Consider the following 27,236-nt stretch of genomic DNA (forward strand, 5'->3'; position numbering starts at 1 on the left):
CTAGTCACTTTTTCCCTTCACATCTGGACGTAAATTATTTTTTTGTTGCAAAGGTCACAGGAATCATGGGTAGGACATGGAACGAGGGCCATAGAAAACATGGGAAAGGAAGAATAAAACTGTATTTCCACCTTTTTAGAAATGGTTATTTTTAAAGTGACCTGGAAACATGCCAAACTATACAACAGCTTGGTGTTGTTTTTTTTTCCTTGAAGTTTACATTTGTTGCTGAATTAAATGCAGCTTAAAGATGCTGTGTTTTGGAAGGCTTTTTGCCATTTAGACCTCATCTTGGCATTTATAAAAGAGCTTTCTCCTAGTTGCTGAGAACAATAACTTTACTGCAGGATGATTTTAGAAAGAGTATGTGTCTCAGAGGGATATAGCTGCACCTTCTTTCTTTTGGCATTACTTAATTTCCCTTGTTTCCCTTCCGTTTCCCCCTTTCAACTCTAATGCTGTTTAGCCATGTGCTTTGAGTTCTTCCATAGCTAATGCTGGCATTATATAATTTTATTTTTTCCTTCCAGTAAGTGTGCATCTTTTCATGCAATTTCCAATCTTAAATCCGTTGCCCTGAGAAATTAAGGAAATGCTTCACTTTGTGCTTACCCCCACCTCCCCATCAAGCCTCTCAAACGCTTAAGGAGGGGTTATAAAAACAAACAGAACCTTTCCATTCAGCTCCCTGCCTTTCCTTGCTTCGGACAAGGGGACTAGTGTGCTGAAAGCTGGAAAGGGCTGAAGCTTGTAGCTTTTGGGGGCTGTGGTAGTTTTGTGTTGGTTTTTTGTTGTTTTTTTTTTTAACGTTTCATGCATATGGGAAATAAAGATGGTATTAGTTTACATTTGTATGTATGGTAAAGAAAATGTCAGAAACAGAAGCTTGAGGTGCATTTAGCATAAATGAATTTATAAAACCCTAATTGCTCTTGCTCAAAAAAACTACAATTGTGTTCCTACATGCTTTTTTTTTTTTTAATATAGATGGATTCTGTTAGCTTGCTGATTATTTATTCAGTCATGTAGCTTATGCTCTCTTTAGACACAAAGTTGAATAAAAATACATCAGAAAAAGCAGGAATTCTCATGCTGAGAATCCAAGATTAAGTCCAGGAATTTTATTCTGTTTTAACAATTACCTTCTGTGTCCCCTTTCAGACTTAAGGGGATCTCATTCTTGTTTCTGCTGTTTATAACTCCCAGTTCCAAGATCTCTCCTATCCTTATGCCAAACAAAATTGAATGCGTGTTGCTTAAATGCTGCTTTATGCCAACTCCCTCATGGACAGAGGGATGACTATTAAGCATCTTGATTTTTTTGTTTGTTTGTTTTGTTTTGTTGGGTTTTTTTCTTTCTTAGATTCACATGAGGTTTTTACATAGCAATTGCCTTTTCCACATTGAATTATAAAATCATTACATATTTTCAACAGCTTAATCATTTTGACTTTATGGGGATGCTTTATGTTGAATGCAGTCATCTTTTTTCTTCTGAAACAAGTATGATGTACTTTTAACAGTTAAGAAAACTTTCAGGTTTAAACACATAGGTGCAAGCAATGTATGGAGAGAGCAGAGGCCACTAGCCCTTCCTTTTACTGATGTTTTCATTACTGTTGTGGGCTATTATGCTTCATAACTAGAGAGCTATTTTTCAAATATAAGGAAAATAATTGTGTTATCAGATATGTCTGGAAGCTCTTAGGGGCACAAAGGAGGTTGCTGGGCTTACAGTTGGACATGACCACTTTGAGATTAGGTAAAAAAAAATATTTTTAAATTGACTATTTTAATACAACCAATATGGAAAAATCACTCACTTTTTCCAAGTTGTTTTTCTGTGCACTGTCATTGAGACAGCCTGAGCTCCTTATAGTATTTGCGTTTCTTTAATCATAATACAGAGTTCTCTGCAGCTTTACTTGTTTTGCTGTTTTCCCTTAATTACATAAATTCAAGCCACAAAACAGACTTTGTAGTGAATCTCATCTCCCTTACTTCAGTCTTCTGTGTTCTTTTTTTATTTACTCACACCTATTTGGTACTGATACTCCTGAGTTTCTCTTGTAGCACTTACCATCAAAATAAATCTGCTTCTGACTGAGTTATAAAGCAAGTAACAAAACACCATCCAAACCTGTAAGCAAACCATATCTATCTGGGGAGGCTATCAGCTTTGACTCTATTGCTTCTGTTTGGATTTTAATTTGACGAAAAGCCGTTTTTACTGGACTGAATCCAGCTGTAATGTAATCCCTATTTTCTCATCTATATTCTTGAAGACTAATAGAATAGTGAAACCTTCTTAGAGATAAATGTGTTCTATAGCGTCCTTAGGGTAACTTCTGCACTAAAGATGTTCCCTTTCCCACCCTGTAGTGGAATCTCGTTAAGTGAGATATGCACTAGTGTCATTATTAAGTTTTCATGTGTTTCTCAGTTTTGATGCTAATCTTCATGTGTGTTAATTTTTTTCCTTTGCAGCACCAATGTGGTTATGAATTATTCAGAAATTGAATCTAAGGTTCGAGAAGCAACCAATGATGATCCGTGGGGACCTTCAGGGCAACTCATGGGAGAGATTGCCAAGTAAGTGATAATTTGGCTCAGTGATGAAGAAAGGAAAGGTGCATTTTATACAGGAATGTGAAGCTTGCTGCTAAATCAACTCTTTGGTATGCTGACTGATGACGCTGAGAAGTTGCTGTAAATCAAGTCTTATTTTTTTGATGCATAATCTTATAATATATTGAAAACTGTCAAACACAAAATGAAATTATTTTTTAAATTCTTTTTTTATTTATGTAACCTCATCAGTCTTTTAATATATCTGACTTTTTTGCAGTGTTTCTTTTCAAACTGCTTCCTTGTGACTTTTCCAAATAGAGCAAAACATGTCAAAGTTTTCCTTGAGCTATGTTTTCTGTTAAAATTAGTTGCACGTTTAATTAGTTGTATGGTTATTACAGTATTTGTTACACATTTTCTTTATAAATTAGCGAAGGTTCTTTTACTGCCTCAGATTTTTAGAATTACTGTTTTTCTTTTGTAGTATTGGTATGTAAATTACTTCTATATGGGTAAGAAGTAAGGATAGTTTTTCCCTTGTAATGGCATCTAATGTGAACGGGCTTAGATCAAGCCTGCCATCTACTGTCAGCTCTGAGTCTCAACAAGCTGCTGTGGGAAACCACAGAATTAAATTTCTTGACTCCTTTTGTTTAATTCTTTAGGGCTACGTTTATGTATGAACAGTTTCCAGAACTTATGAACATGCTTTGGACACGAATGCTGAAAGACAATAAAAAGAACTGGAGGAGAGTTTATAAGGTGTGTATGTATCTGAACTGGAAGTGTTCAAGACTTGGTCTACAAAGGACTTTATGCTTGTTGCCACTACAGTTTTCTGCTATAGTGTCTTATTTAGGTGCTGTTATATCACTTACTGGACTAGCAACTTAAAATTTCTTTCTTAAATCTATGGTTTATAATTCTGTTGCTGAAGTTAAGTCTGTCTTTCAAATGCTGTATATGGAAAAACCTATCTGGTTTTAGAAGTGTATCTAAGATGCTACTTAACAAACGTAGCAGAACAGTTATGTTTTGCTGATATTCAAGTGTTGGAGTAGTATTCATATTTTGAATCTACCCAAAGGAGTTGTTATGGTGCTCCATGAGAAGTAGATAAGTTATTTTCCTGTCAGGAAAATGTTTTTGAAGGAACCAAGTAATACCTGAAATAAATGGAAACTGATCTTAGTTTTCTACCAATTCATAATTCTCTAAAAATTGCACTTTAGCTTTGACTGGATGAAATTTTCTTGCAGATCTTGTCATATGAGGCTTTTATGTCCTACTTGCATTTTGGAAAAAGAGCTGAATAATTTGCATTTTTCTTGTCTTTGATTAATTAGCATGTTACAGAAACTTTTTGCTTAAGATTATATCGTACTGCATTTAAAGTGATGTTCAGTGTTCACTGAACTATGCAAATATAACCTAATTTTTTAGAACTGATGTATTAGACTATCTTATATTTTGTCTTTCTTGATGCCAGGATTGTAACAAGACAGAATTAGTTCTAAGGCATGGTTTGTGCTTTTCACAGGTGCTTGATGTTTTGTATTCATAGTAATTGTTTTCCCTGAAGTACTATATAAATTAATATTTAATGCTATCACACATAACTACTTAATGTTATATAGACTGGTTGGAATTGCTTATCAGGTTTGGGTAGGTTGAAATACACATAGCTTTAGCTGATAAAGGTGCTACTTTGGATAAAGTGCATTAATTTTTTTCTAGCTAAAAAGACTCAACATAAAAAAATTATGATTAAATACTGTTTTAATGCATTTTTTTGCCCCTTGCTTAAAATTGTCCTGAAATGCAGTTTTGTACATCCACTGCATCCTGCAGAAGGCTACTTCTATTTCTGCAGTAGTTCTTTTTCAGTGAAAACCGTTGGAAAATTGTGAACAAAAGAGGCAAAAAGAAACTGCTTCACTTAGCAGGCTTAACTTTTTAATCTTAAATGGCTAGTGCTGTCTTTTAAAATAAGCAGTAACTGATGAACATAACTACTTGTGATTTAGTAAAGACAAATTAGAATTTGACAGATGCAGTTTTGATATTCTAGAGAGCCAAAGGTGCATGTGGGGAAAATGCTGAGGTTTTTTTCAATGTGAACCCATATAGTAAGTGTTTATTTTAAGAAGGAAAGTCTTATTACTTACTAATTTGGAGAGGGAGGTAGGTTTTGTTTTTGAAAGAAAAAAATAAGAGCTTTTGTTCATGCAATCATAAAGTGCTTTGTGTTTTTATAGTCTTTGCTGCTCCTAGCTTACCTCATAAGGAATGGATCAGAGCGTGTTGTTACAAGTGCCAGAGAACACATTTATGATTTGCGATCCCTGGAAAATTACCACTTTGTAGGTGAGCAATAGAAAAATCTTATAAGCAAATTAAAACAGTAGTTGGAGTTGTCAGTCACCTGAACCAGCTTAGAAGCTTCCCCACTCTAATTAGAATGTGACTGTTGCCAGTTGTGTGAAGAGTGCAGAATCCAAGACGTGGGACCCTAGAGTATTAATTAGTGAAGACAAGAACTTGCAGAAAAGACTGGCTAATAACAACAGAACCAACACAACATGAGTGTTCGGGTTTATATTAAAATATGCACCAGAGACTGGTCCCCTGTGGTGTCCGTAAAGGAATAGCTTTAATCATATGGGAAGAAAAGGTTAGAGCTCCAAAACACACACATCTGTTTGAAGCTGGGATTTTTTCCTCCTACCAAATAATATTTACAGTGCAAAGGCAGCAAGGCCAGTGTGTGTTTTGAATGTGAAAAAGGCTGGCAAAGGAGCACGTTTAGCTTGTAGTACATCCCAAATGAAAGGAATTTCTCAGAAATTCAGTTTTGCAGTAAGACTGAGTTCTTGCAATTAAACTTGCAAAACCTGTACTTAAAAAGCCTGAGGAAAAGGGGTTATATTTGGAAGGGTTACAATTGTTCAAGAGGATAATACAATTTCTCAGTCTTTGTTAATCCTTTCAGTGTTTCAGCAGCAGTGAGGTGTTTCTAAATATGCCATTCAGTGAAAACTATAATTTATCTAAGAATTAAAATTTGTGTTGAAGCAAAATATTTGGTCCCTTTTAAACAAAAGCAGTGGACTTCAATAGCCAGCAGATCTTTCTCTGACTGCTAAGTTCATAATCAGAATTTCCTTACTAGTTTGATGTCCAATATTGCTGCCTCTGATTTATTTTTCCTTTTCCCCCCTCTTCCACCCATTGTGTCTATCCTGCATTACCTGTACAGATGAAAATGGCAAAGACCAAGGTATAAATATACGCCAGAAGGTAAAAGAAATGGTTGAATTTGCTCAAGATGATGATCGACTTCGGGAAGAGAGGAAGAAAGCAAAGAAGAACAAAGACAAATACATTGGGGTTTCCTCGGACAGTGTTGGAGGGTTTAGATACAGTGAGTACTAGGCTTTCTTGGCCAAGGATTAACAGTCTTGACTTCTAACTTGGCAGAAATAACAGAGATAACTTTAGGAATTTCTAAGATGCTCCTTTAGATGCTCTTTCTTTCTATTTGTTTAACTGTATTTCTATGATAAAAGATCTTGCATGTTTTCCCCCACATACAAATTTAAATTAATTACTTAAAAAATCTTTAGTCTTTTTTAGATAATAACTAACTAGGAGCTTATGCAAATTATATTACTGCTTTGATTTAGCCAAAACTAAGCTGTGTTGTTTTTCTGTGGATAGTGTTGTTGTGAAACAAATGCTGCTGCAGCAGAAGCAGACAGACAAATGCCTTTGTAAGTCAGAGGTTTAGTCTTCAATTTAAAAAAAAAAAAAAAAAAGGTTAAAAAAAAAAGTGGGGATACTTTCCACCACAGCCCAAGAATTGCTTCACCTACTCCTGTCAACCTCCTTTAGAACCATCAATTGATTTGGACTAGGGCTTTCAGGGCAGTAATACCTTTTGGGTGAAACAATGTAGCTATTATATGCCATTAGATTTTTTTGGGTTCCCAAGTAATACTATTTGGACACTACATATCTGTGGATTATCTTTGTGGATTCTGAAGTCTGTCAGGTTTGACTTTACAAAAGTGCCTGTGAGAGATGGAGATTATATTTCAGAGTTTACCAATACAGTTGTTGCTTTCTGTTTGTGTGTGTTTAAAATACTGTTTGGTTAGTACTATAGGTTCCGTGTGCTTTTTGAAGGAGGACTCCCAGAAGCAATACCAAATTTATTTTGTGTAAACAAATGCACTTTATCTTTGTGTGGACGTACTAAGCTTGCAGCTGGCAGTTGGTTGCACACCACAGCAGACCTGTCTGCAGGCTGGAAATGTGGTGTAACAGTGCTCATCCCTAAGCCCCAGGGAATTGCAGCTGCCAGTGAAAAGCTCATAAGTAACACCAGGAAGTTATTTATAAACTTTTTGGTTTTTAAAAAATTACTTTTTAAATATACATATTAAATATTTTATAAAAAACGTATGTGAAGGGTCACTTGGTCATCTGCTTCCTCATAAAAAACCAGAAGACCTGCCATCAGATTAAAAAAAAATAATCAAAACTCCAAATATTAAAGAATACAGTGACTGCAAATCTCAGCTGTCATTGCACAAGGTGCCAGTCCTGTATCCAGCCTGGGTCTGGTATTTGCAACAGGACCTTCATTACTAAGGTCCTTTGCTTAGACATACACACAAAACAAAAAACACAAAGGAAAAAAAAGCATCAGAATGCTGTGGACAGGTAGGTCATTACCCTTCTGAAAATAAATTCACCCACTTTGCTGAGGCAACGGATGTTGTTCATGTGAGCATTGTGTTTTGTCAGACTATTTGCATCTTCACCATAGTGTTTGGTAGATCCTGGTGTTGGAGAATATAATATCATCAGCTTGTTTTTGCTTTGAGAGAACACAGTTCTGTCTGGCAGCCCGGGCTAAGGGCCCATAGCCAGTGCTGGGTTCTGCTTAAAAAGTCCAAGTGTGCAGCTTCATCTTTGCTCCCCAGTCCCTGCCATAATGTGTAACAGGGATCTGAGCTTGAACTGACTTTTATGTCTGATGTATTCCTGCATGTTGTCCATGATCCAGCTGTCAGTCTTGAGATATTTATCTGTTTGTTCTTTGGCCTGAGTAAATCCGTGGCTGCCTTTATTGAGGGATGAGTCCCCAAGTCACAAGCACAAGGCTCTGGTTTGCTAGGGTCAGTGACTTCTCTGAAAGAAGGGTTTGGATATAACATCTAAGTTGTAACAGTACAGGACTTAAACTTCGCCTGCCCCTCTCTGGTGCTATGTATGCATTTTTACTTCACTGTGAGCCTTAAATTTAGGTTTATTCTCTTCTGTTTCTGAGAGGCTACTTACTTATGTTCTCCTTTTCCTCATTTGTGGAGTAGATGAAAATCTCTGTCTCCATGGCAGAATATGTCTTGTTTTATTATATTCTTTTAGGCTTTTGCTACCTGCTTGGAATTCTGGTGATTCTCTTTTTAGGAAATATTTATGAGTCACTGCATTGCTACTTACAGTACATGTCCCTCTGTTCTTTCACTGAGCTTATCTTTTGACTTGTTCTCTACTGAGTCATGATCTATCCTATGTGCTGGGTAGAAGTCTTTCTTCATATGCTCTTCAGTTATCATTCAGGTTTTTTATTTTAAAGAACAGTCTCTTTTGTCTTCAATTACTTTTTATAGTAAAGGACTTTTAATTATCCCTTCATTTGAGTAATGTAAAAAAAAAATAAATTCTAGCAGCACAAAACAAACTTTTTCCCAAATCAGTCTTCAAATTTAAGAGATTCTAGTTATTTAAATATAAAATGCTTGTATTGGGTTTTTTAGAATTTATTTTTAAATTCCTATCACACAATGAAACCTTCTAATGGAATCTACATTAAAATGCTGGAGAGCCTGACAAAAATTGAAATAAAGCCATTTTATTCTCCTGCAAAATTTAACAGTGGTATATTTCTTAGCAGCTTCTCCTTTTCCAATGATAAAGATCTCACTGAGTATTTTGCTGATTGTAACAGGTTTTCTACTTTGAAAAAGTTTGTCTACACTTTGAGTCTAAATAAGTATTGTAGCCTTGTGCTTACCCCTTCAGTAAGAAAATATATCTGGTGGTATATGGCATTAACAGGCAGATGTAACTCAAATCTTGTACCTTGTAGGATCCATAATTTTCTTTTTCTTAAAAATGGCTCAATTAAATCTTGAATTTTACTTGAACTACAATATAATGTGTATATAACTTGAAGTAATGAATTTTCATCATCCTTCCCCTCTGCTACTCAGTTTTACTTGGCTTAATTAAAAAAAATTAACTAGTGTTTCACATTTTTCATTAGTAAAAAAAATTCCTTGTTACAGATGGCCCAAACTTTAAGATGTTTGTCTAAAATTGTTGTCTAGAAAGTGAGCTATATTGGGTTGTTTTGTATACCTGGGTTTGAAATAAGATCAATGTACAAGTTAGCAAAGTGAGCTATGCCTCTGTTAGTTAAGCCTTTGTTAAAATGAGGTTTTTTCTTTTAAATTAAACTCAGGTTGATTAGGTGTGTGTAATTAAACCTGGACTTAAGATTTTTAAACATTCTTCATGAGATTGTACAGAAAACATCCTTATTTCAGGTAAAACTGTCAGCTGTTTGTAAGCCAAGATACCAGTATGGAGGTCTTGAATACTTGATTAGAAGAAAAATGCTTTTGATTTCCTGATAGTAGTATTTAGTAAAGACATTTAGGGTACTCAGAGGCTGCTGAAGAGGGGAATTGCTTTACTGCCTGTTCTTTTCTCCATCTCTTTAAAGATTTTTTCAATCATGTAGGAGAGAGAACGGAAAGTTATCATACATTACACACTTGGCTCTTTCAATATTTTGGTACTTCACTTTTATATGTTCATGAATGTCAGTGTATAAAACCCCACTGATTTACCTTTGAGCACAGAGCTTGGCCAAGAATGGAATATCATGCATTAAGTAGCTGTTATGGGACTGGCACATCCCGTTTCTGATAAGCTGTGTATTCAGCCAGGGTTGATTGTGCTTCTTGCGCTTCTCAAGCAGAGTCCTGCAGTATCCTGATATGCTGTGCAGTGCCTTCAGATTGTGTCATTGTTATAAACAAAAGTCTTTGAATCTTCATTCGTGCCACTTAATGATTGGCATGACATGCTGTGCCTTCCTGGAATAGTGTTGGTTCAGCACTCTGGGAGCTGTCAGTTTGCTTTGAAACTTCTAAGGTTTACATATGTAGGGCAGGGGGGCTTGGGAGTGATTCCAAAAAGACCACAAGCATGTTGGGTTTTTTTCTGTTATCTTTAATGTGTCTTATCTTAATGCCTTACACAGGTGAAAGATACGATCCTGAGCCCAAGTCAAAATGGGATGAAGAATGGGATAAAAAAACAGCTTTTCCATTCAGCGATAAGTTAGGTGAGCTGAGTGACAAAATTGGAAGCACCATTGATGATACCATCAGCAAGTTCCGAAGGAAAGATAGAGAGGACTCTCCAGAAAGGTGCAGGTACTGGAGTAATTTTATCATGAGTTCATATTGTGAAATTGTTATTATGAAGCTCTTGGACATTGCTGGTTATTAGTTCCAATACTCGGCCATTCTTTTTGTCTGTATGGAAGCATGTTTGTGTTCATTCCTGGACTTCTTAAGCAGCTCCTGCTCATTTTGTGAAATAATGTACCTCTATCAATAGTTAACTGCTGCCTTTATTACTAGCTTGGATAGCTGCTAGCAAAGCAGAGAATTTGGCTGAAATTTCTTAAGCTTTTCCTTGTCTCAACAATTCAGTGGCCTTCCATGCACCAGGATATACTGGAGGCTGCCATTTAATGCTACAGTTACTCTGAATGCTGAAGTGCCAAAGATGTAAAATTCCTTAGACCTTCTTTGACATGGTGCTTCTTCCCTGAGCTGATCTCAGGAAGAACAGACTGCAGGTGACTTATTACAGTATTTAAAAAAGAAAATATTGACTTTTTCCATTTCACTTGAACCTTTTCAAGAAACGTACTGTATTTTACATTTGGCCATTAATTTTTTTCCAGTAAGGAAGAAAATCTACTCTCCTTTGCCTACAGAAAGAACTTTAAATGCATTACACTTCAACAGGTGGATTGAATTTCATTATCTAGAGATCAAATTCATACTTAACAGAATGTGAAATTGCTGCAGAGAAAGTGCTTGAGTATATTGAAATAATTCCCATTTGGGAAACAACTTAAAATTCGAATTTGCACTGAGATTTGATAATTGTTTTTTATAGGAATATATTTGGATACATTCACACATAGTCTTACATATGTGTGAATAAAGGCCAAACATGCACTTGCAAACTTGTGTCTGTATTATGAAATTCAAGCAATTTTGCATGGGAAAAAAATAAAATTATAATGGTAACATTTCTGAGAAAAAGGCAGTATAGTCCTCTTGGCCAAGGCATTAATAAATCATAAAACTGATATTCTTTGCACACATCAGGGTTCCCTCTTAGAACTTCCTATCAATAAACTACAAAGAGATGGGATCAGAAGAAAAGGAAACAATTTCAGATTGAACAATGGTATATTGCTGTGTGCATTTCTGTACTTACCTTTCAAAAGCAGCTTGCCACACATCATCTCTAAAGCTCTCTGTCCACATTTCATGTGGAGGATGTACAGTAAACAATTTTTTATCTTATTTCCTTCACTTTATTTCTGAATGGTTCCTGGTCTCGTGCTGATAGAAAACATCTTGCATGTTCCAGTGTTTTAGACAGACTTCTCTGCAGTCTAATCTTTATAAAAAGCAGCTTATTTTGAGGACTTATCCACTGTACATCTCTACCCCAAGGTACACCCCTCCTTTTCTCTGGCTAAGACTGCATTTTTCATTTTCAGTTTGGTCTGGTAACCCCTGGCCCTCCTTTTTAATATATATATTTTTTTTTTCCATTTTGGGGGGTGTGGTATATGTCTTGACAATTTTAAAAAATAAACTCAGGACTTGAAAAAAGAGGAGGATTTTTTGGGACATACATGAACAAAACCAATTTGGTAGCTGCTGGTTGTCCTGCTGTAAGAAGGAAGCCAGGTTGCAGCAGCATGGCTTCTCTAACATTGCTTCAGCTGCTAGCCTGAAGTTTCCTTTTGGAATGTATTTTATCAGTGTTGAAATGAAGGGATTTCTTTCCACAGGAGGCATCAAAGGGTCTGAGAAGACTGAACTCGAGGTCTTAGAATGTCTGTCTGTTTATACTTAGAGATACTGTAAATACAAACCTTGTTATTCATGTTATATGAACAGAATACTGTATTTTGCATGAAGTTAAATATTGAAACAGACTAGAAACATGGACTTTCAATTTTCATGTGACTTAAGCTCTTGTAAATGCTTGGTGAAATCCATGCATTTCTGTGTTTTCACACTTCAGCGAATTTTTATTCTAAAAACAAAGAAGCCTCCAAAAATGTTCTAGCTTATTTGTAGCCTGCTGCTATATAATGACATTGAGTTAACTTGCCATTTCCCTTGGAAAAGTGGTTAAATGGTGATACTTGCTCAGCTGGCAAATCTGCTGTTGTGTGTTCTATTGTTTCTATCTTAATGGCTTTATAAATCATTATTACTTTCATACTGTAAAGTCAATAAAGGTCCTAAAGCACAAAGAATACATGAGTTACACATCTTCACAGTGGTTAATGGAACTTGATTGACGCAAAACTTTACCTCCAATATAAACACCAGAACTTGGCCAAGCTTCTGGATTTCAGATACTTTTAAAATTTGTAGTTTTCTTAGAAGGAAAAAAAAAATGCTTTAAGTAACTAAGAACCTGTGATGTGGTTGGCTTGGGTTTACAGTAGATTTCAGTGCAGCTGCAGCTCACTCAGCTAGCTCTGGAGGAGCCTAGTCTTCTTTTTTTGTTGTTGTTGTTTAGAAGAAAAATGCTAGTACTGCTGGGGGGGGATTAGATTCTTTTTCCAGTAATACATCCCTCGAAAGTAGAGCAAACCGGAAACCATACCCCACAGGGTGGAAAACCTTCAGTTTTCTTTCATAATCCTTCTTAGGTCTTAGGCAAATAAAGCAGTTGCTGCCTTGAGTCTAAGCTTGTGTGCTGAAGTTTTATTTCATAAATTACCTGCAGATGTACAGAGGTTCTTTTGAAAAATTAAATCTTTTTCATAGGAGTTCTTAAACTTCATCAATCCTTGTTTCTTTAGTATTCAGAAAGATTGATGCAGGTAATAATGGAAAAGAAACAAAACTTTTAGTATTCCTATAAAAGGATGCAACAATCATGTTTAAAGGCAGCTTCCATGTAAAGGTGTCCTGGTTTGAGCCAGGATGAAGCCACTTTTGTAGCAGGGTATCATTCAGTCAGTCTCAAACTATCAGTAAACTATTTTAATGTCTCAAGGCTGTTCAAAAAACCCCATGAAAACCTCAAGGCAAAGAAAAAGAATGTGTATCCATATTTCAGTTTCTGGAAGTTGCAACCATGTATTTCTTTTCCAGAAGTTTGTTGGGGTTTTTTTAATTATTTGGTGCAATACTAGTTATAATTTTTATTATTAAGTTCATTCTTCAATTCTCCAATGTATCACTGCAGTTTTACTCTTCTGAACACAGTAAACACACAGGGAACATTAATGCGTGGTGTTTCTTCTTCTTTTTTTGTTAATTGACCATTAAAGAAACATAAAAAACCAGACCTCCTGAGACAGTCTGGAAGCAGAACAAGTTGTCATAGAAAATTGAGTATTGTAATATTTGTCCTGCTTTCTGGCATAGATATTTTATCTCTTTTCTCAAAAGCTTTTAGACAGTTGTTTCGCTTTAGAGCATCAAAGATTCACTTTGTTTAACTCTTCCATTACTGAGATGAATCTCTACCAGTTCAGTAGCAATAGCTCCATTGATCAGACTTTGACGGTTGTCAATGACTTCCTCAACACAGAGAATACTTGTATGGACTGGACAAACTCTGTAATGTTGACAAGAAATGCATGTCAGCAGGTTTTTAGAGGCTTTTAGTTATGGTTGTCCTGGTCTTAGATTCTTTTGACCTGGCCCTAAATGGCAATTTCATTCCTCACTCCTCCAAGGGTTTTCAGGTGGATGTGCTGTATGTACCGTGATAATAATGTGCACACGTGTGGATCAGCCTTCTCTAGGGGCCTATGTTAAAATCCTGATGTCACAAAGGAAGATGTGGTTAGTGGGCCCCTCTGATGGATTTGTGCATGTAGGTAGACTGGCTGCAGAGACCCAAAACAGTTCTCTGCTGTTCCAAGTCAGGGTTGAAGTGCTGTAGAAGGACAAGGTTAGATGGTGCCATTTGAGCTCACGTATCACTGTGAGGCTCAAGCAAATGCCGGGAGTCACTGGGTTGGCTAGCAGCTAGGATATTTTTATTTTAAAAACAATAAAAATTGAAAAAAAAGAGTGAGCATTGATATTCACTGATGTTAATGAATTGAGCCATCCCCAGTGGTGAGTAGGTCATATGCATAGAGGAAATGACACATGCAGTGTATTCCAAAAAGCCCACTATTGTTAACAGAGAACAAAGGCTGCCCTCCAGAGTATATTCCAGTTCCTGTCATATTCCTACTGACAAAGGGACAGCCTTTCTTAAATTTTGCATTTTTAGTCTTCTGATGCATTATTAAAATAAAAAAAGCTTCCACTTTCAACCATGTTATTAAGGGAATTATTTCAAAATACACTTAATATATTGAAGCTTTCTCTGCAGCAATTTTCACTGTTAGGTACAAATCTAATCTTGATGATAACAGGCAACCTGACTGTTGGTGGGTGAGCAATTGGTTTGTTTGTGAAAGACTTAAAATACAGAAGTAGGAAATGTAACAGATTTAACAAATATTATGTAGTGACAAAAGTTTTTTGCCTAAAATGGTGACACTTTTGTTTATTTTAAGAATAAATGTGTGTTCTCTGATAGAAAATGAATAGTATCATTGCTTTGCATAGTTCTGTAAACATGCTTTTTTCACAAACATTTTAAAGAATATAAAAGCCTGTCTCTCTGGAAGGGGAAATGTGTTGAAATAAGAATGGAATTATTGAAATCTGAAAGATAGTACCTGTGTTTGGTTCACTGCTTTCTGTCTCTTGGTCTAAGTTCTGAGCAGACCTGGCAGCTTAACGTTTTGTTGCTGAATTGTTACATAAGGTGTGGGGGAGTTCCTGTCAAAAGGTAATCAAATGTACTGGATTAAAACACTAATTTCCTATTATCCTCTGCCATGGACTTGCAGTTAAATGTTTAACAAAATAACTTTGCTTTTCTTCATTGCTTTTGTACAGTAGGTGCAATGCTGTGTTATGTAGATGCATTATGTAGGGGTAAAACATTTCCTTTCTCAAATGTGGAAAGAAGCAGTAAAACTCTTGTGACTTAAGCCAAATGTCCACTGAAGTAACTGAGAAGTCCATCATAAATGGTATCCTGTTTGCTTTTGTTTTGCATCTAGTGACAGTGATGAGGAAAAATCAAGAAGAGGTAAATCTCCCAAAGCTGAATTTAAAGATGAAGAGGAGACTGTGACAACGAAACACATTCATATCACACAAGCTACAGAATATACCACAACCAGACACAAACGCACAGCAAATCCTTCAAAAACTATTGACTTGGGAGCAGCAGCACATTATACAGGGGATAAAACAAGCCCAGAACAGAATGCTGCAACTCATGCTGCACAGCCAACTGCAAAGGTGAGGCAGCAGAGCACAGTGCAACATTACTTTGGAAACAGGTTTTTTTCTAACTTCTGAGACAAGTTCTGGTTTCAGGTGGATTTTTTTTTGTGGTGCAGCCATTACAGGAACTATTTTATAAAAAATATTTGGGGTATTCAAAGGTGATGTAACATTTTAATTACAGAACGCCTTTTTGTGATTGCTTTAAGGTGCAGATTTTTTTAAATGGAGTCATCACCATGTTTTACTCTCTTCAGGAAAGCAAAGATAAAATCTTGGCCTAAGTGTGAAGGATTCTCTGAACCCACATACTTATTGACTAGTTATCAAGTTCTTCAGTTACTGGGAGAAAAACAAACAACTGAGCCACTAGCTGGTCATTATTTGATTTGAAATTTAGCCAGGTGCCAGTGATCATTTGCTTCAAAGACAAATCTACTGTCTCCAATACAAAGTACTCAAAAGGCCCAGAAAATGTTGTTGTCTTTTAACATGAATGATGACATCACAAGATAAGATCTGTTGTGTGATTTATTCTTCAGGCTTCTGTACCCTCTGGCAGCAAGTCATCTAATGACCTGGTTGATCTGTTGTTTGATGGAGCCAGCCAACCAGCCTCAACAGGTACCTTGTGGTTTTATTAATGTATATTTTGAACCATTCCTGAGGAGAAGGTTTGTTGTTTTATAGGTAGTGTAGTAGACAAATTGAGAAATGAATACTCAAAAAACTTAGAGCTGTCTAGAAGCTTTTGTAGCAAGGTGCTGTATGTGCTATTGCATGAGACTAATAACTGTTAGCAGCTTAAAGATTAACTACCAGATCAGTCTGTCAGAAACCGTGTTTGTAATACAGTTATTTATAATTAACTCTAAAAGCAAGTGCAATCCATTTCCATTCAAGCATTTCTTGTAGTGCAACTCAAAAGTTAGGCAGCTGGAAATGGATCATCTTCATATAAGCTTTCATCTAATGCATATGGCAAACTAGTTTCTTTATCTTATTTTGTCTTAGCACTTGCTTGATTCAACCCTTATACCAAAAAGAAACAGCTACCTTAAAATTAAATTATTCATTGTAAAACACAGCCCTTCACTCTCTAAATATGCAGCTGAATCGTGAATTCATGAACCTCCATGTGGACTGAATTTATGCTCTCAAAATGCAGCTTCTCTCTAGCAGTGGGTTAAATTTCAAAGCGTTGCATGCAGGATTGATAGTTCAGGATTTTGGTGGTTTGCTTTCCAAAACCTGAAACTGTAATGACTTGTTATTGTACTTACAGGTTCATAATACTGACACTTTTGATTGTGGGTAGCATGGAATAAAAAAAGGAGTTCTGTGCACTGGTGGTCTAGTGGCACAGTTGGGAGAAAGTTAACTGTGGGTAGAGTATCTTTTTTTCAAGATCACTTTGAATAGCAAATAAAACATGAGCATGAGCCCTTTTATAGATAGAAACTTTTCAAGTCAATTCTCTCCATTACAAATAAGCAAATACATTCTCTTATTATATATGGGATCACATTCACTTTGTTTGTAGAAATGTGTGTGTGTATCTTGGGGATGACAGATACTCAGCTCCAGTCTTTGTTTTAAAGATAATGTAAAAATCACAGGAGATGGTACCAAACAAGGGCAGTTCAGAGGGGTTGGAGGCCAAATGTGTGGCAAGGTGGCTGCATTCATGCATAGGTGAAGTCCACTCTTACTCGCTTGTACCTGGAGTTATGCCAGTTATGTATTGTAGCAGGAACCCCTCTGACATGTCACACTAGGGTTTTTATTATAATGTATGAGCAAAGCCAGTATCATGGGCACTCTGTGTGTTGCAGCTTCTTTCATTGCTAGGCTACCAAAATGCTACATCTGTTAAGTATTTAATAAAATATAAACTAGATCTAAACTCTGTTGGAGGAGAGAGGAATTGTCATGGCTATTTAGGATAAGAGATCTATCTTGGTATTTTCTTTATTTCTGGTTTAACTTTGTTCATTTGTGGTTTTGGGAAAGTAGATAGATTTTTGTCTGTTCTGAAATGTGTAAATTCTGAATGGTTAAGAAATAAAATTAAATTTCATACATCTGTTTCTTAATGCACAAATGCCCCCAAATTTAAGGAACAACTTATTACGCATTATTTTCTATTTTATTAATAGAAATAGAGATAGTGTTGGTTGTACACTGGAGTTGAACACAGTTCCACGGAATTTCAAGATCCTGGATCAGAACAACTACCCCAAATCAATACTGAAACTTTTATCCAATTCTTATGGGAAAAGAGATTAGAGCCTGTTTTGGTTTTATTTATATACGTTAGTGTATGTTACTATATTTACATTTTAAAGTAAAATCACATTGAGAATAGTTGTTTCCACTTCAGATAGAGCCTTCCTGTGTTTTCAAACAGAACTGTGTCAGTTTTCATATTGCAGTGTATTGGGTTCTTTGCTGTGTTAAGCCTTTGTTCTTTCTACCTTTTTTCTTCTTTTTCCAAAGCAGCATTTAGAAATGGTATTGAGAAAGGAGGGATATTACCAGCTGGTCCTGCTAAATAACCCCTTTGCTGACCTGGGAAGGCAGATGGAAAAGGTTCATTTGTAGTGACAGATCTCACATGGGAATCTTTGAGGATGGCTCATGTTGAGAAGATTAGCACTGTCCTTCACGTGCAGGTCACTTGTTATGACCACTGTTCCTTGCAGCACAGGGTGTGGGAACATTCCCAGTGTCAGACAAGACACAGGGAAAAGGTCAGATGCAGTCTTTGATCTGTCCTGTGAAGGAACTGGCAGGGAAGTCATGTGAATTCAGGGAACTCAGAATTTGCTTCCCTGTGTATTTTCAGGTGCAAAGACGTGGAAGGACGTTGGTGAGGCGCAGGGGGTTACACATTGCTAAAGCAACACAGTTTGTGTATGAGGGGCATAGTTGGTTGTCATAAAGGATCCATCTGTTTGAGAAGATGTAGAATCTGTGGTTAGACCTGCTGGAAGTAATTTTTTGGTGTTACTGGAGATGAAGTTCTTTAATCTTGCTGCTGGTTCCTTTCTTTAAAGAGGTTCTGTATTCAGGTTAAGCTCTGCCACCTCTCTGGAACTCAGTTTCATTTGAAAACAGGCAATAGAGGTGGAGGAGATCTTGACTGAAAATGTTAAGGGGTTATTTTGGGTTTGAACCTACTTCTCTTCTTAAAACTAAATTAATCCCTGGAGACTCTGTCTAACAGCCCAGGGATAACAGGCGTAGCATGAGAACATTGATTTTTTTTTTTTTTTTATTTTTTTTTTGAGGATGTGGTTGAGAGTGTCATCTGTGTTGTTCAGTCTGATATAAACCCTCAAACCATTAACCTGTTCTGAACTCTGTAAGGATAAGTGTGATGAAAAAAATATTTGAAAATGTTCATTGCAGTAGGCAGAGTAAACATGATCAGAACAGTTTTTTAGCTTGATATTTCACTGGCTCATCTTAACTTTTTTCATTCTCAGGTTGCAGTCAGTATGAAACTTCTATATAAACACATGTAAAATGCTTTTTGGATCACTTCAGAATTTGTGTTGAAGAAATATCATGACTTTAGTCAAATCTTCTCCCTCCTGAAAAGGTGGAAAATTCAGAGAGACCCTCCCTGCATTCCCTTCTCGTATTCTATATCATACGCTACACACGCGGCAAGAAAAGACATTTCCCCTTGGAAGAACAGTTGCCTTCCTGGCAATGTCTACAATAAAATAACATTAAAAAGAAATACAAGTACACATGTATTAGAAAGTGAATGGTTCCTTTTATTACTGCTAGCCATTTATTAAAAAGGAGATGGTTCTAGTTTAATTAACCCAGTTGAGAGTAGCAGATGGGGCAGAATGTCTTGCAGCGATAAGACAATTCAGAAATGGCACCAGATGTTGGAAGCTGTCCCTGGTGGTGTTTGAGTGCAGCACAGATGTTCCAGTCCCACCTGGCTAGTTTCTAAGCACTGCAGGCTAAGCAGCTGTGATGTAACCTATATAATGTACACATAACACTAAAAGCAAAATAATTGAACTGCTGCAGATTCTTCTAAGGGTGGGACTGCTTGGAGGTGATCCCTTTGAGGACAAACAAATAAGGTCAATTCTTAGCCTTCTCAGGTCAGTGAAATACCTACTTTAAAGCAATAGCTAGGATAAATTGATGATTTTTTAAAATAGTTTTGGTTTTATTTGTTTATTTTTTTTAAAAACAGCCTTCCAGTATGGTTCTTAAATCGTTCTTCTCTTTTTATATCTTGGCTGTATTTTTTTAGTGAAAAATTATTACTGTGCTCTATTCAGAAGTTAATAATTTATGTGCTGTATACAAACTTCTGGTTGGAAAACTTAATGTTCCTGCTCTAGAAAGGAAGCAAACTTATAAAAAAATGAACAGAAATGCAAGCTCTGTCCTTGAAATCCCAATTCACGAACATTGCAGAATCATTCATGCTTTAAGTAACACAAAAACTAAATATAAGGCGACATGTAATTTTTCATGGTAAGCATAATACATTAACTTTTTGCAAGAAGAAAGTTTGCCTTTTATATATTATACTTTATTGCTTAAGAAGTTACGCTTTAATTTTACTAACGGCCAAACTAGTAGCATCTTTCAGTTGTTAAAGCCTTCTTAGCCTTTTTAATCTCTCTAAATTTATTTTTAGAGATGGTAAACACTTGCATCTTTTAGTTCTTCCCTAGGAAAACAAAATTGCAGGCTCTGCAAGACAGTTGGAAGTAATCCAGTTTATTGTTTCTCAGGCTTGTATAAATAGAGTATGGTGATGGACAAGAAAACCAGTGCCAAGTTAGGGAGTAGAATCCATAAATCCATCTTCCCACATACAGAACAGGTTTTCTTCATAAATCCCACACGCAGTTGTTGCAGTGGATCTTTGCACAATCCTGTAACAGCAGTTCCTTCTGTTTCTAGGTGGATCAACTGACCCATTTGGAGGATTTGCTGATTTTAGTTCAGCTGCTGCTTCAGCAAGTTTCCCGTCATCGCAAGGTAGGATTAATTTACAGATTGAAATGCTGTTTAAGGGCAGAAGGAGGGGAAGAGATGTCACATGGGGTTTTTGAGAGTCATTTCCCTTTCCAGGGGAATGTTTATTTAACTGTGGTATCTTGAATAAGGAAGAAGATAGCTGCTCTCTGGCATAGCACATGTCTCACCAGACCTGAAACTTTTCAGAACTTTATTTCAGAAAAATGTTAGTAGGAGTTATCAACATACAAGCTAGTATGTACACAGGGCCACCATCTGAAAAACACTTTCTTCTGGTGGAGTGTTTTTGGGAGCCTACAGAGCTACCCGGATAGGACATTGCTGGAGTGGAAGGAGCTGGCTGGCTGGCTTCCATGCAGTTAGTTTGGGCAGTAGTGGTGCTTGTGGCTGGGGGTTCTCAGCAAGGATGTAGGATTAAGTCAAGAATGAGAAAAGAACGGCAAAGAGGTTGATCAGCAAAACTACTTGTGAGCCAGCTTTTAGTCAGCATGTTTATTATCTCTTCCTTTATTCTGCAGTTAGGAAAACCATGCTGGGCATAGATTAGTTAATATACCTTTTATTTGGTTGGCAGGAAAGAGCTGCTCTAATTTTTTATAGGCTTTCTCAGTCAAAACCAAGTTGTTTTGCAAACACAAAGCTGCCTACTATGCAAATAATTTGTGTTAATACAGTCTAAATTGATACAATCCTTTATCTGCATTAACATGATTAATCTATTCCAATCACCATTATGCAAGGGACAGGGGGTCCTGTGAAATGATTAATCATTCCTGAACAGCATAAGCTCCTCTAGAAATCCTTTCCTTCTTGATTAATAATCTTTGAAGTTCTACTGAAGGGGCAAAACCTTATCCCTTTTACCCCCACTTCCATTATTGGTGCTCAGTGTACAGGTCTGAACATAGAAGCAGCACACTCAGCATTTACTTATCTATCAGGAATATTTAAAGTAGGTTTTAATTTTTAATATGTAATACTAATTGAAACATTCTAATATAGCCTCTTTGTGAGGGAGATCAAAGCAAATGTTCTCATAAGGCCCTGAGCTAATGAATATCTGTTCATGCACTGAGGTTGTTGGCAGTGCATGGATTTTGTGAACGTTTACTCTCCTACTGTTCTTTAAATTCTACTGTATTAGTAAAGGTGAAAATGACTAAAAGCTGGAGGTGTATGTTGATAAATATTTACATGGAGTGTAAAAGTTGGTACTTTTTACAGAGTGGTAGGTTGGATACAAAAGGTACTGCAGTCACCTTTTGACTGGGGAGCAAAAAGTCATAGAAAATTGCTATGGATGGTTAGGGAGTGGAAACTGGCAATAGATTCACCTACCCCAGCGTTATGTGTTTGAGTATTTGCTCATCTGAAGAAATTCAAGGGAGAATGTAACTGTTGGTTAGAACCCAAAGTTCATTTCACATGGCAATGACACTGCTCATGACCCTGCTGAAGTACCTCAAGTGTGTCAGTGACATAATCAAAAAGCTGACCTGCACAACGGCCCAAACTTGGAACAAGATTCACCATGTAACAATGAGAGCTGTTTAAGCGGTGTTGCTTTATTTTTAGCACCTCCTGTAGATGTTTGCTTTAAGCTTTTCTTCCCCTATCACTCCTGTGAAGTAACCCTTTTCTTGATAATACAAAAACATGTGGTTTTAGGGTAGATAACATATCCCATCTGACTCAAAGTTTATAGCATATTCTCAGTTCACTAGTTTGTGTTTCTGGACATCTGTGCTCCTGAAATAAGGTACCCTTGCAGTTGTCTACAAATACTTGATACTGTTAGGCTCTTCACAGCAAGATACAGAGCATGGTCTAAGTTGTTGTTTCAATTTATATGCTTGTCTACAAAACCCCTGGTATATTGAAATGAAATGCAGTTTAAGTGATGAACTAAGAGTTCAGCAAAGTTTCTGCCAAGAGAGTTGTTAGGTCCAAGATTGAACTTCTGCTTCAAGCCAAGGCATTTAGTTCAGGAATCACATTTAGAAGACTCAGTTTTACATGAGCACTTATCACCTCAAGTAAGATTTCCCTGTCAAGCTGCTTTCAAAGTTCTGGTTCTTATTCCACTCAGCATTGTTTTATACAAAGGGCTCCTAATTGTCCATAAACATGTTGAAGTAGTTGTCTTTAGTTTATCATAATGGAATGTGCTTTATCAAGTGGCTCATTACTGACAACTGTTCTCTCAGAAAATACCAGAGCACTGAAATAAAAAGTTGATTAATATTATCAAAGTATTAGGTGTTGTTTTGACTAAAGCCTCCAGTCTACTCCTAAGTTATCTTTCAGTCATATTTCACCTAAGAAAACGTGTGCCTACTGGTCTCACATCCACAGGTGCTGTTATCAAACATCCTTCTTTCTGTGGATGGGTGTTTCATATTTCCTTTGCTACCTTGTTAAAATTGCTGGAATATTCATGAGAGGGAATGATGTCCAGATGGAGGTTCTACCTGCAGATGTTAATCTGGACGGACACAGATCAGCTCTCATTTGTTTCAGTTCATGGAATATGGCATTTGCTCAGTGCCTTTCTCTAAGTCTTCTGTCTTTCTTCTGTCTTCCTTCCTCCCACATTGCTGCATTTTCTTCAGGTACAGCAACAAGTGGAAATGGAGACTTTGGTGACTGGAGTGCCTTCAACCAAGCTTCTCCTTGTCCCAGTGCTTCATCTGGAGACCTCTTCAGCAGCACAGCCCCACAGCCTGCCATAGAGCTCTTCAGTAGCTCACAGCCAGCTCCTGGCCAGCCTCCAGCTGCTTCAAATTCTACTGATCTTTTTGATTTGATGGGCCCTTCTCAGACAACCATGACCTCTTCACAAAGTATGAATTTCTCTATGATGACCTCCAATGCTGTGGGCATCAGTTTACCCATGTCAAGGTCACAGGTATGCTGCTATTTATTTGGTTTGCTAATGACCTTCCTCAATTAGTCCTTTGCCTTCTCTTTAATCACAACTTTGAAAATTAACTCCTGGAGTCCACACTTAGTCACTCAGATGTTGTGATCAGCATTTTGTAAGAAAGCTTTGTCCAAAAATCTTTGCATAGCCTCTTAAAAGGAAAACATGTCAAATTTTCTTTAAAACCCTCCTTTAATAAGCTTATCTGCTCTGAGGTGATCTCAATTGTTCTGTGAAGTGTTGCTGCTTGTTGGGGAAGACAAGGTGATACTCATAACATTATATGTAGAGGATGGCTATAGGTTTCCAGCCTCAGGTAGATGGCAGTGAGTACTGGTCCATTGTCCAAAACACAGATGTGCCTGCTTCAGTGGAGAGTGTTTTTTGGAATTTTTCATAGGTCAATTAGGAGGAAAAAATCAAGAGTTCAAAACTTGACTGCAGATGATCACTCTCATTCCACATATTGATATGGGAGTGTGATACCAGCCCAACAAAATACCCTTTAACCCATGGCAGAACAGCATGTGGCAACACTGCTTTGGAAGAGTTGAAGTTCATGGCTAAAAGTCTTACTGGCTTTTAATTGTATTCTGTAGAAAAATTAACACTTGTTAAGTCATGATGTCTATTGGTAAATAATTTCAAGTGGATCTCAACAAACTTGTCTTTTTCAGCCTCTGCAGATGGCAAACAATATGATGCCCAAGCCCAATCCACTGTATAATGCAAGCACAGAGATGGTCCAGAAGAATGCAAACAAAACTCTACCCTCAACTTGGTCAGATCCTAGTGTAAATATCAGTTTGGACAATTTAGTACCTGGGATGCAGCCTTCCAAACCCCAGCAGCCATCACTTAACACCATGATGCAGCAACAAAGTAAGTGATGATTGCACCATTTTGCATGTGCACTGAGCCCTGTATCTGTTCAGTAGGTTGTCCTGGAGATGGAGTGTTCTCTCCATTACTGTTTTCCTACGTGTAGTCATGATTGGTTCTTAAACTGCTGAGATGATTCTGACATAAGTGGTGTTTTCTAAATGGAGACAGATGTGCTAGAGGCTGGTATCTGTGCATGTTTCTACTGTAGAGTTTGCACCAATGCTGTATCTGCTGTATCTAGATCAGATCTAGAGCTCTGATCTCTAGAGCTTCTCTACAATATGCACAGTAGAATTTATTGGTATAAAATGAAATTTTTAACTTTTCTAAGTATTTGGAGCTTCACACAGAACAGGAAAGCAAGCAAAATAGCTGCAAGTTTGGCCATCATGTCTTTGCAGTAGTTACCACTTATGGTTCTTAAAACACACAAGCACCTTCAGCATCAGGTTCTGGTTCATGATTTTTGCATTCTTTTCTCTTTTTTGCAGATACTCAACAACCTCTGAATGTCATGACTCAAAACTTTGCAGCCGTGAACCTCAATCCTCAGCCTAACATGATGCCTGTTCGACCCCAGACAAGCCCACTGATGGGAGGGCCTGTTCCTGTGGGGATGGGAATGCCCACTGTGATGTCAGGTACGATGGGAATGACCTCCATGGGACCCATGCCTATGATGAACCAGGGAATGATGGGAATGAACATGAACGTAGGAGTGCCAGCTACAGGAATGGGCTTGACGGGCACAATAGGAATGGGCTTACCTATGACCACTCTGACTCCTGGGACTGTACAACCCAAGCAAGATGCCTTTGCAAATTTTGCCAATTTTAGCAAATAAAGATTGTAAAATAAATAAATGAAATTAAATAAAGATAAAATAAATGGGCAGGCTGAATGAAGGATTTTTAGCTGCACAGATATAGCTGGGGAAGATGGAAAACAGTGATCAATACTTTTTTTTTTTTTTCTTTATCAGTTCAAGTGTCTACATAAAGAACCAAAAGCTATTTTCTAAATGTTGAAATAACTACTGTTCAAATTCTGGAGAGGTGGAAGGTTCTTCTAAGGAATGTGTTAGATGATTTTGCAAAATAATTTGTACCGAGACCATCAAAAAACCTTTCCTATGTAGAAGAACAAATTTTAACTTTGAGATTTGATGGAAGACTGGAATGGGGGTTGGGTAAAAATGTTTGAATCTAATTTTATACTTTTCTTTTTTTCTTAAAAAGCTTGACTTTCTTTCCCCCCTCTCCCTGATCACTTTGTCATAATTGGATCATTCCTTTTAGTACCACTGCTTTCACAATTGAAGTCACTCAAGTACTATGATCAGTTTTTTATAAGAATATATATTTTTGTCAAAAAATGGCTTACATATGTGATTATGGCTAATTCAAAGGGACCTGGAATGTATATATACTTTTGCTAATATTCCAGCCACACTGCTATATTACCCAAATTTTTATTGTAAAAAAAACCTCTCTCAGCAATTTGGTGATCAGCAGATTTTTGGGGTCATAACATGGTTCTGTTGTTGTAACTGATACCCAGTGCAGGTCTGGGAGAAGCTTCATCCAAGACTGCTGGAAGGTTTCCTTGCAGAAAATGCACTTTCTTGCAGTTCTTTCCCAGTGGCAGTTAGCAGCATCCTATGTACCACCACCATCCCTTTGGAGCCTCTGGTTCATGGCATTGGCAGCAGTCAAAAGGCAAAAATCTTCTTTTTTTTGCTTCATCACAAAACAGTAACAAGGTGATTTACACTTAAGTTCTGTAAATCAATAACCCTACCTAATCAAACAGCATTGGATCTTAGCTTTTATACATTTGGTGATTCTTTTGTGTAAATATGGCATTAGCAACTGTGGAATCCAATAGAGGAGTAAAAAAAAAAAATATATATTAATAAAGGAAACCTGTAGCAGTCAAAGATTTTACTGATTTACTGAAAACAAAAGAATGAATTAAGATTTTGGGAATTTTTGCTTTTCCTTCTGTAATTCTGCATTTAAGTTGACATGAATCATGATTCTAGAATCTGGAATACAAAGATACTGTTATATTCACAATCTGAGAATATTGTTAAGAATAAGCACTATACTATAGGTATGAAATTTATTGCCTCCCTTTTCTTATGTTGGATTTCTTTTTTATTATTACATTGATAAAACTTTGTTTCCATTGTATTCATAATGTTCTGTTATACATAACATTAAAATGTTCGTTAAAATCAATGTTGGGCTGCTTTTCCTTTCATTCCATTTGACGTTTATGAGAGCATTTGGGAAAAAAAATAATTATAATTTGGGCAAAGTAATTTTTATAAATAATTTAAAATTGTTTAATGACTTCTTATCTGAAGCCTTTCCTATCTAGCTCTACTGTTAGGAATTAAAAATGAAGCAGGCAAGATATCCTGACCCGCTCCAGCCTTGCTAATGCTCCATCTACAACATTTCTAATTAGGCAGAAATTCATGTACTTCAGCTAAGTGGTAATGAAAAGTGATTCATTTGCTGAATAAGAGATGAGAGTGAGTGTAATTAGCTGACTGCGGTTTTTAATCTTTCAACAATTCAATGTGTTTAAATTAGTTTCAAAGAATAGGAGCTTTCAAGTGTTGTTACATCAAAGTAATCAAGGCAGGCTTGAACAGCTGAGTAGGAGAGATCACTCTGGTTCCTTTTCTGAAATCTTTACACTGATTTGGAATAATCATCTTCAAAACCCTGAGTTCTGACAGAGGGGAAGATGCAAACTGGTTCAATCTGTGCCAAATTGTGGTGGGAAGATGGCGAGTTCCTGGGGCAGTAGGTGGGTGGCACAAAAACTGAGCCTGGAGTCAGTGCTGCTTTTGTAGGGCTTGAGGGGTGCAGTGCTCCTCTCACTCCAGAAGGTTTTCTGAGGGGGTTTTCTGCTCACAGGTGGTGTCCTTGTAGGGTCAGGTGAGCTGGCTAGATAGCTGGCTTTGAGCTGAAGGATCGTGTCCTTGTTCAGGTTGTTCACATCTCTTCGGGGGAACCAGTGACTGAGCTTCTAAAAGGAGGTTAATGATAATGAAGCACATTTGTGAGGGGTTAGAATAACTCAAGTGGAAA

General features: G+C 36.9%; 1 protein-coding gene across 2 annotated transcripts; it reads left to right on the forward strand.

Moving 5' to 3' along the window:
* Positions 1-2,493: 2,493 nt before the first annotated feature.
* CLINT1 (clathrin interactor 1) lies at positions 2,494-26,372 on the forward strand. 2 transcript variants are annotated; one of them, XM_010001998.1, is made up of 11 exons: positions 2,494-2,592; positions 3,237-3,333; positions 4,830-4,938; positions 5,831-5,995; positions 9,914-10,088; positions 15,065-15,308; positions 15,836-15,917; positions 20,244-20,321; positions 22,934-23,229; positions 23,922-24,126; positions 24,621-26,372. In XM_010001998.1, the coding sequence occupies exons 1-11, from the start codon at positions 2,501-2,503 to the stop codon at positions 24,971-24,973; spliced, it is 1,896 nt and encodes a 631-aa protein (XP_010000300.1). In that variant the 5' UTR covers positions 2,494-2,500; the 3' UTR covers positions 24,974-26,372. The 2 variants fall into 2 exon arrangements, with proteins under 2 accessions (XP_010000300.1, XP_010000301.1); XM_010001999.1 differs by having other exon boundaries at positions 23,955-24,126.
* Positions 26,373-27,236: the final 864 nt, after the last annotated feature.

The sequence above is a fragment of the Chaetura pelagica genome, unplaced genomic scaffold, assembly GCF_000747805.2.
Source record: "Chaetura pelagica isolate M959 unplaced genomic scaffold, ChaPel_1.0 scaffold356, whole genome shotgun sequence".
Taxonomy (NCBI): Eukaryota; Metazoa; Chordata; class Aves; order Apodiformes; family Apodidae; genus Chaetura; species Chaetura pelagica.

Bases quoted from the DNA above. Each gene is read 5' to 3' on its own strand.
- CLINT1 (XM_010001998.1), top strand. From the start codon at position 2,501: ATGAATTATTCAGAAATTGAATCTAAGGTTCGAGAAGCAACCAATGAT. The intron at 2,593-3,236 runs GTAAGTGATAAT...TTAATTCTTTAG, and splicing joins CTCATGGGAGAGATTGCCAA to GGCTACGTTTATGTATGAAC. The intron at 24,127-24,620 runs GTAAGTGATGAT...TCTTTTTTGCAG, and splicing joins CACCATGATGCAGCAACAAA to ATACTCAACAACCTCTGAAT.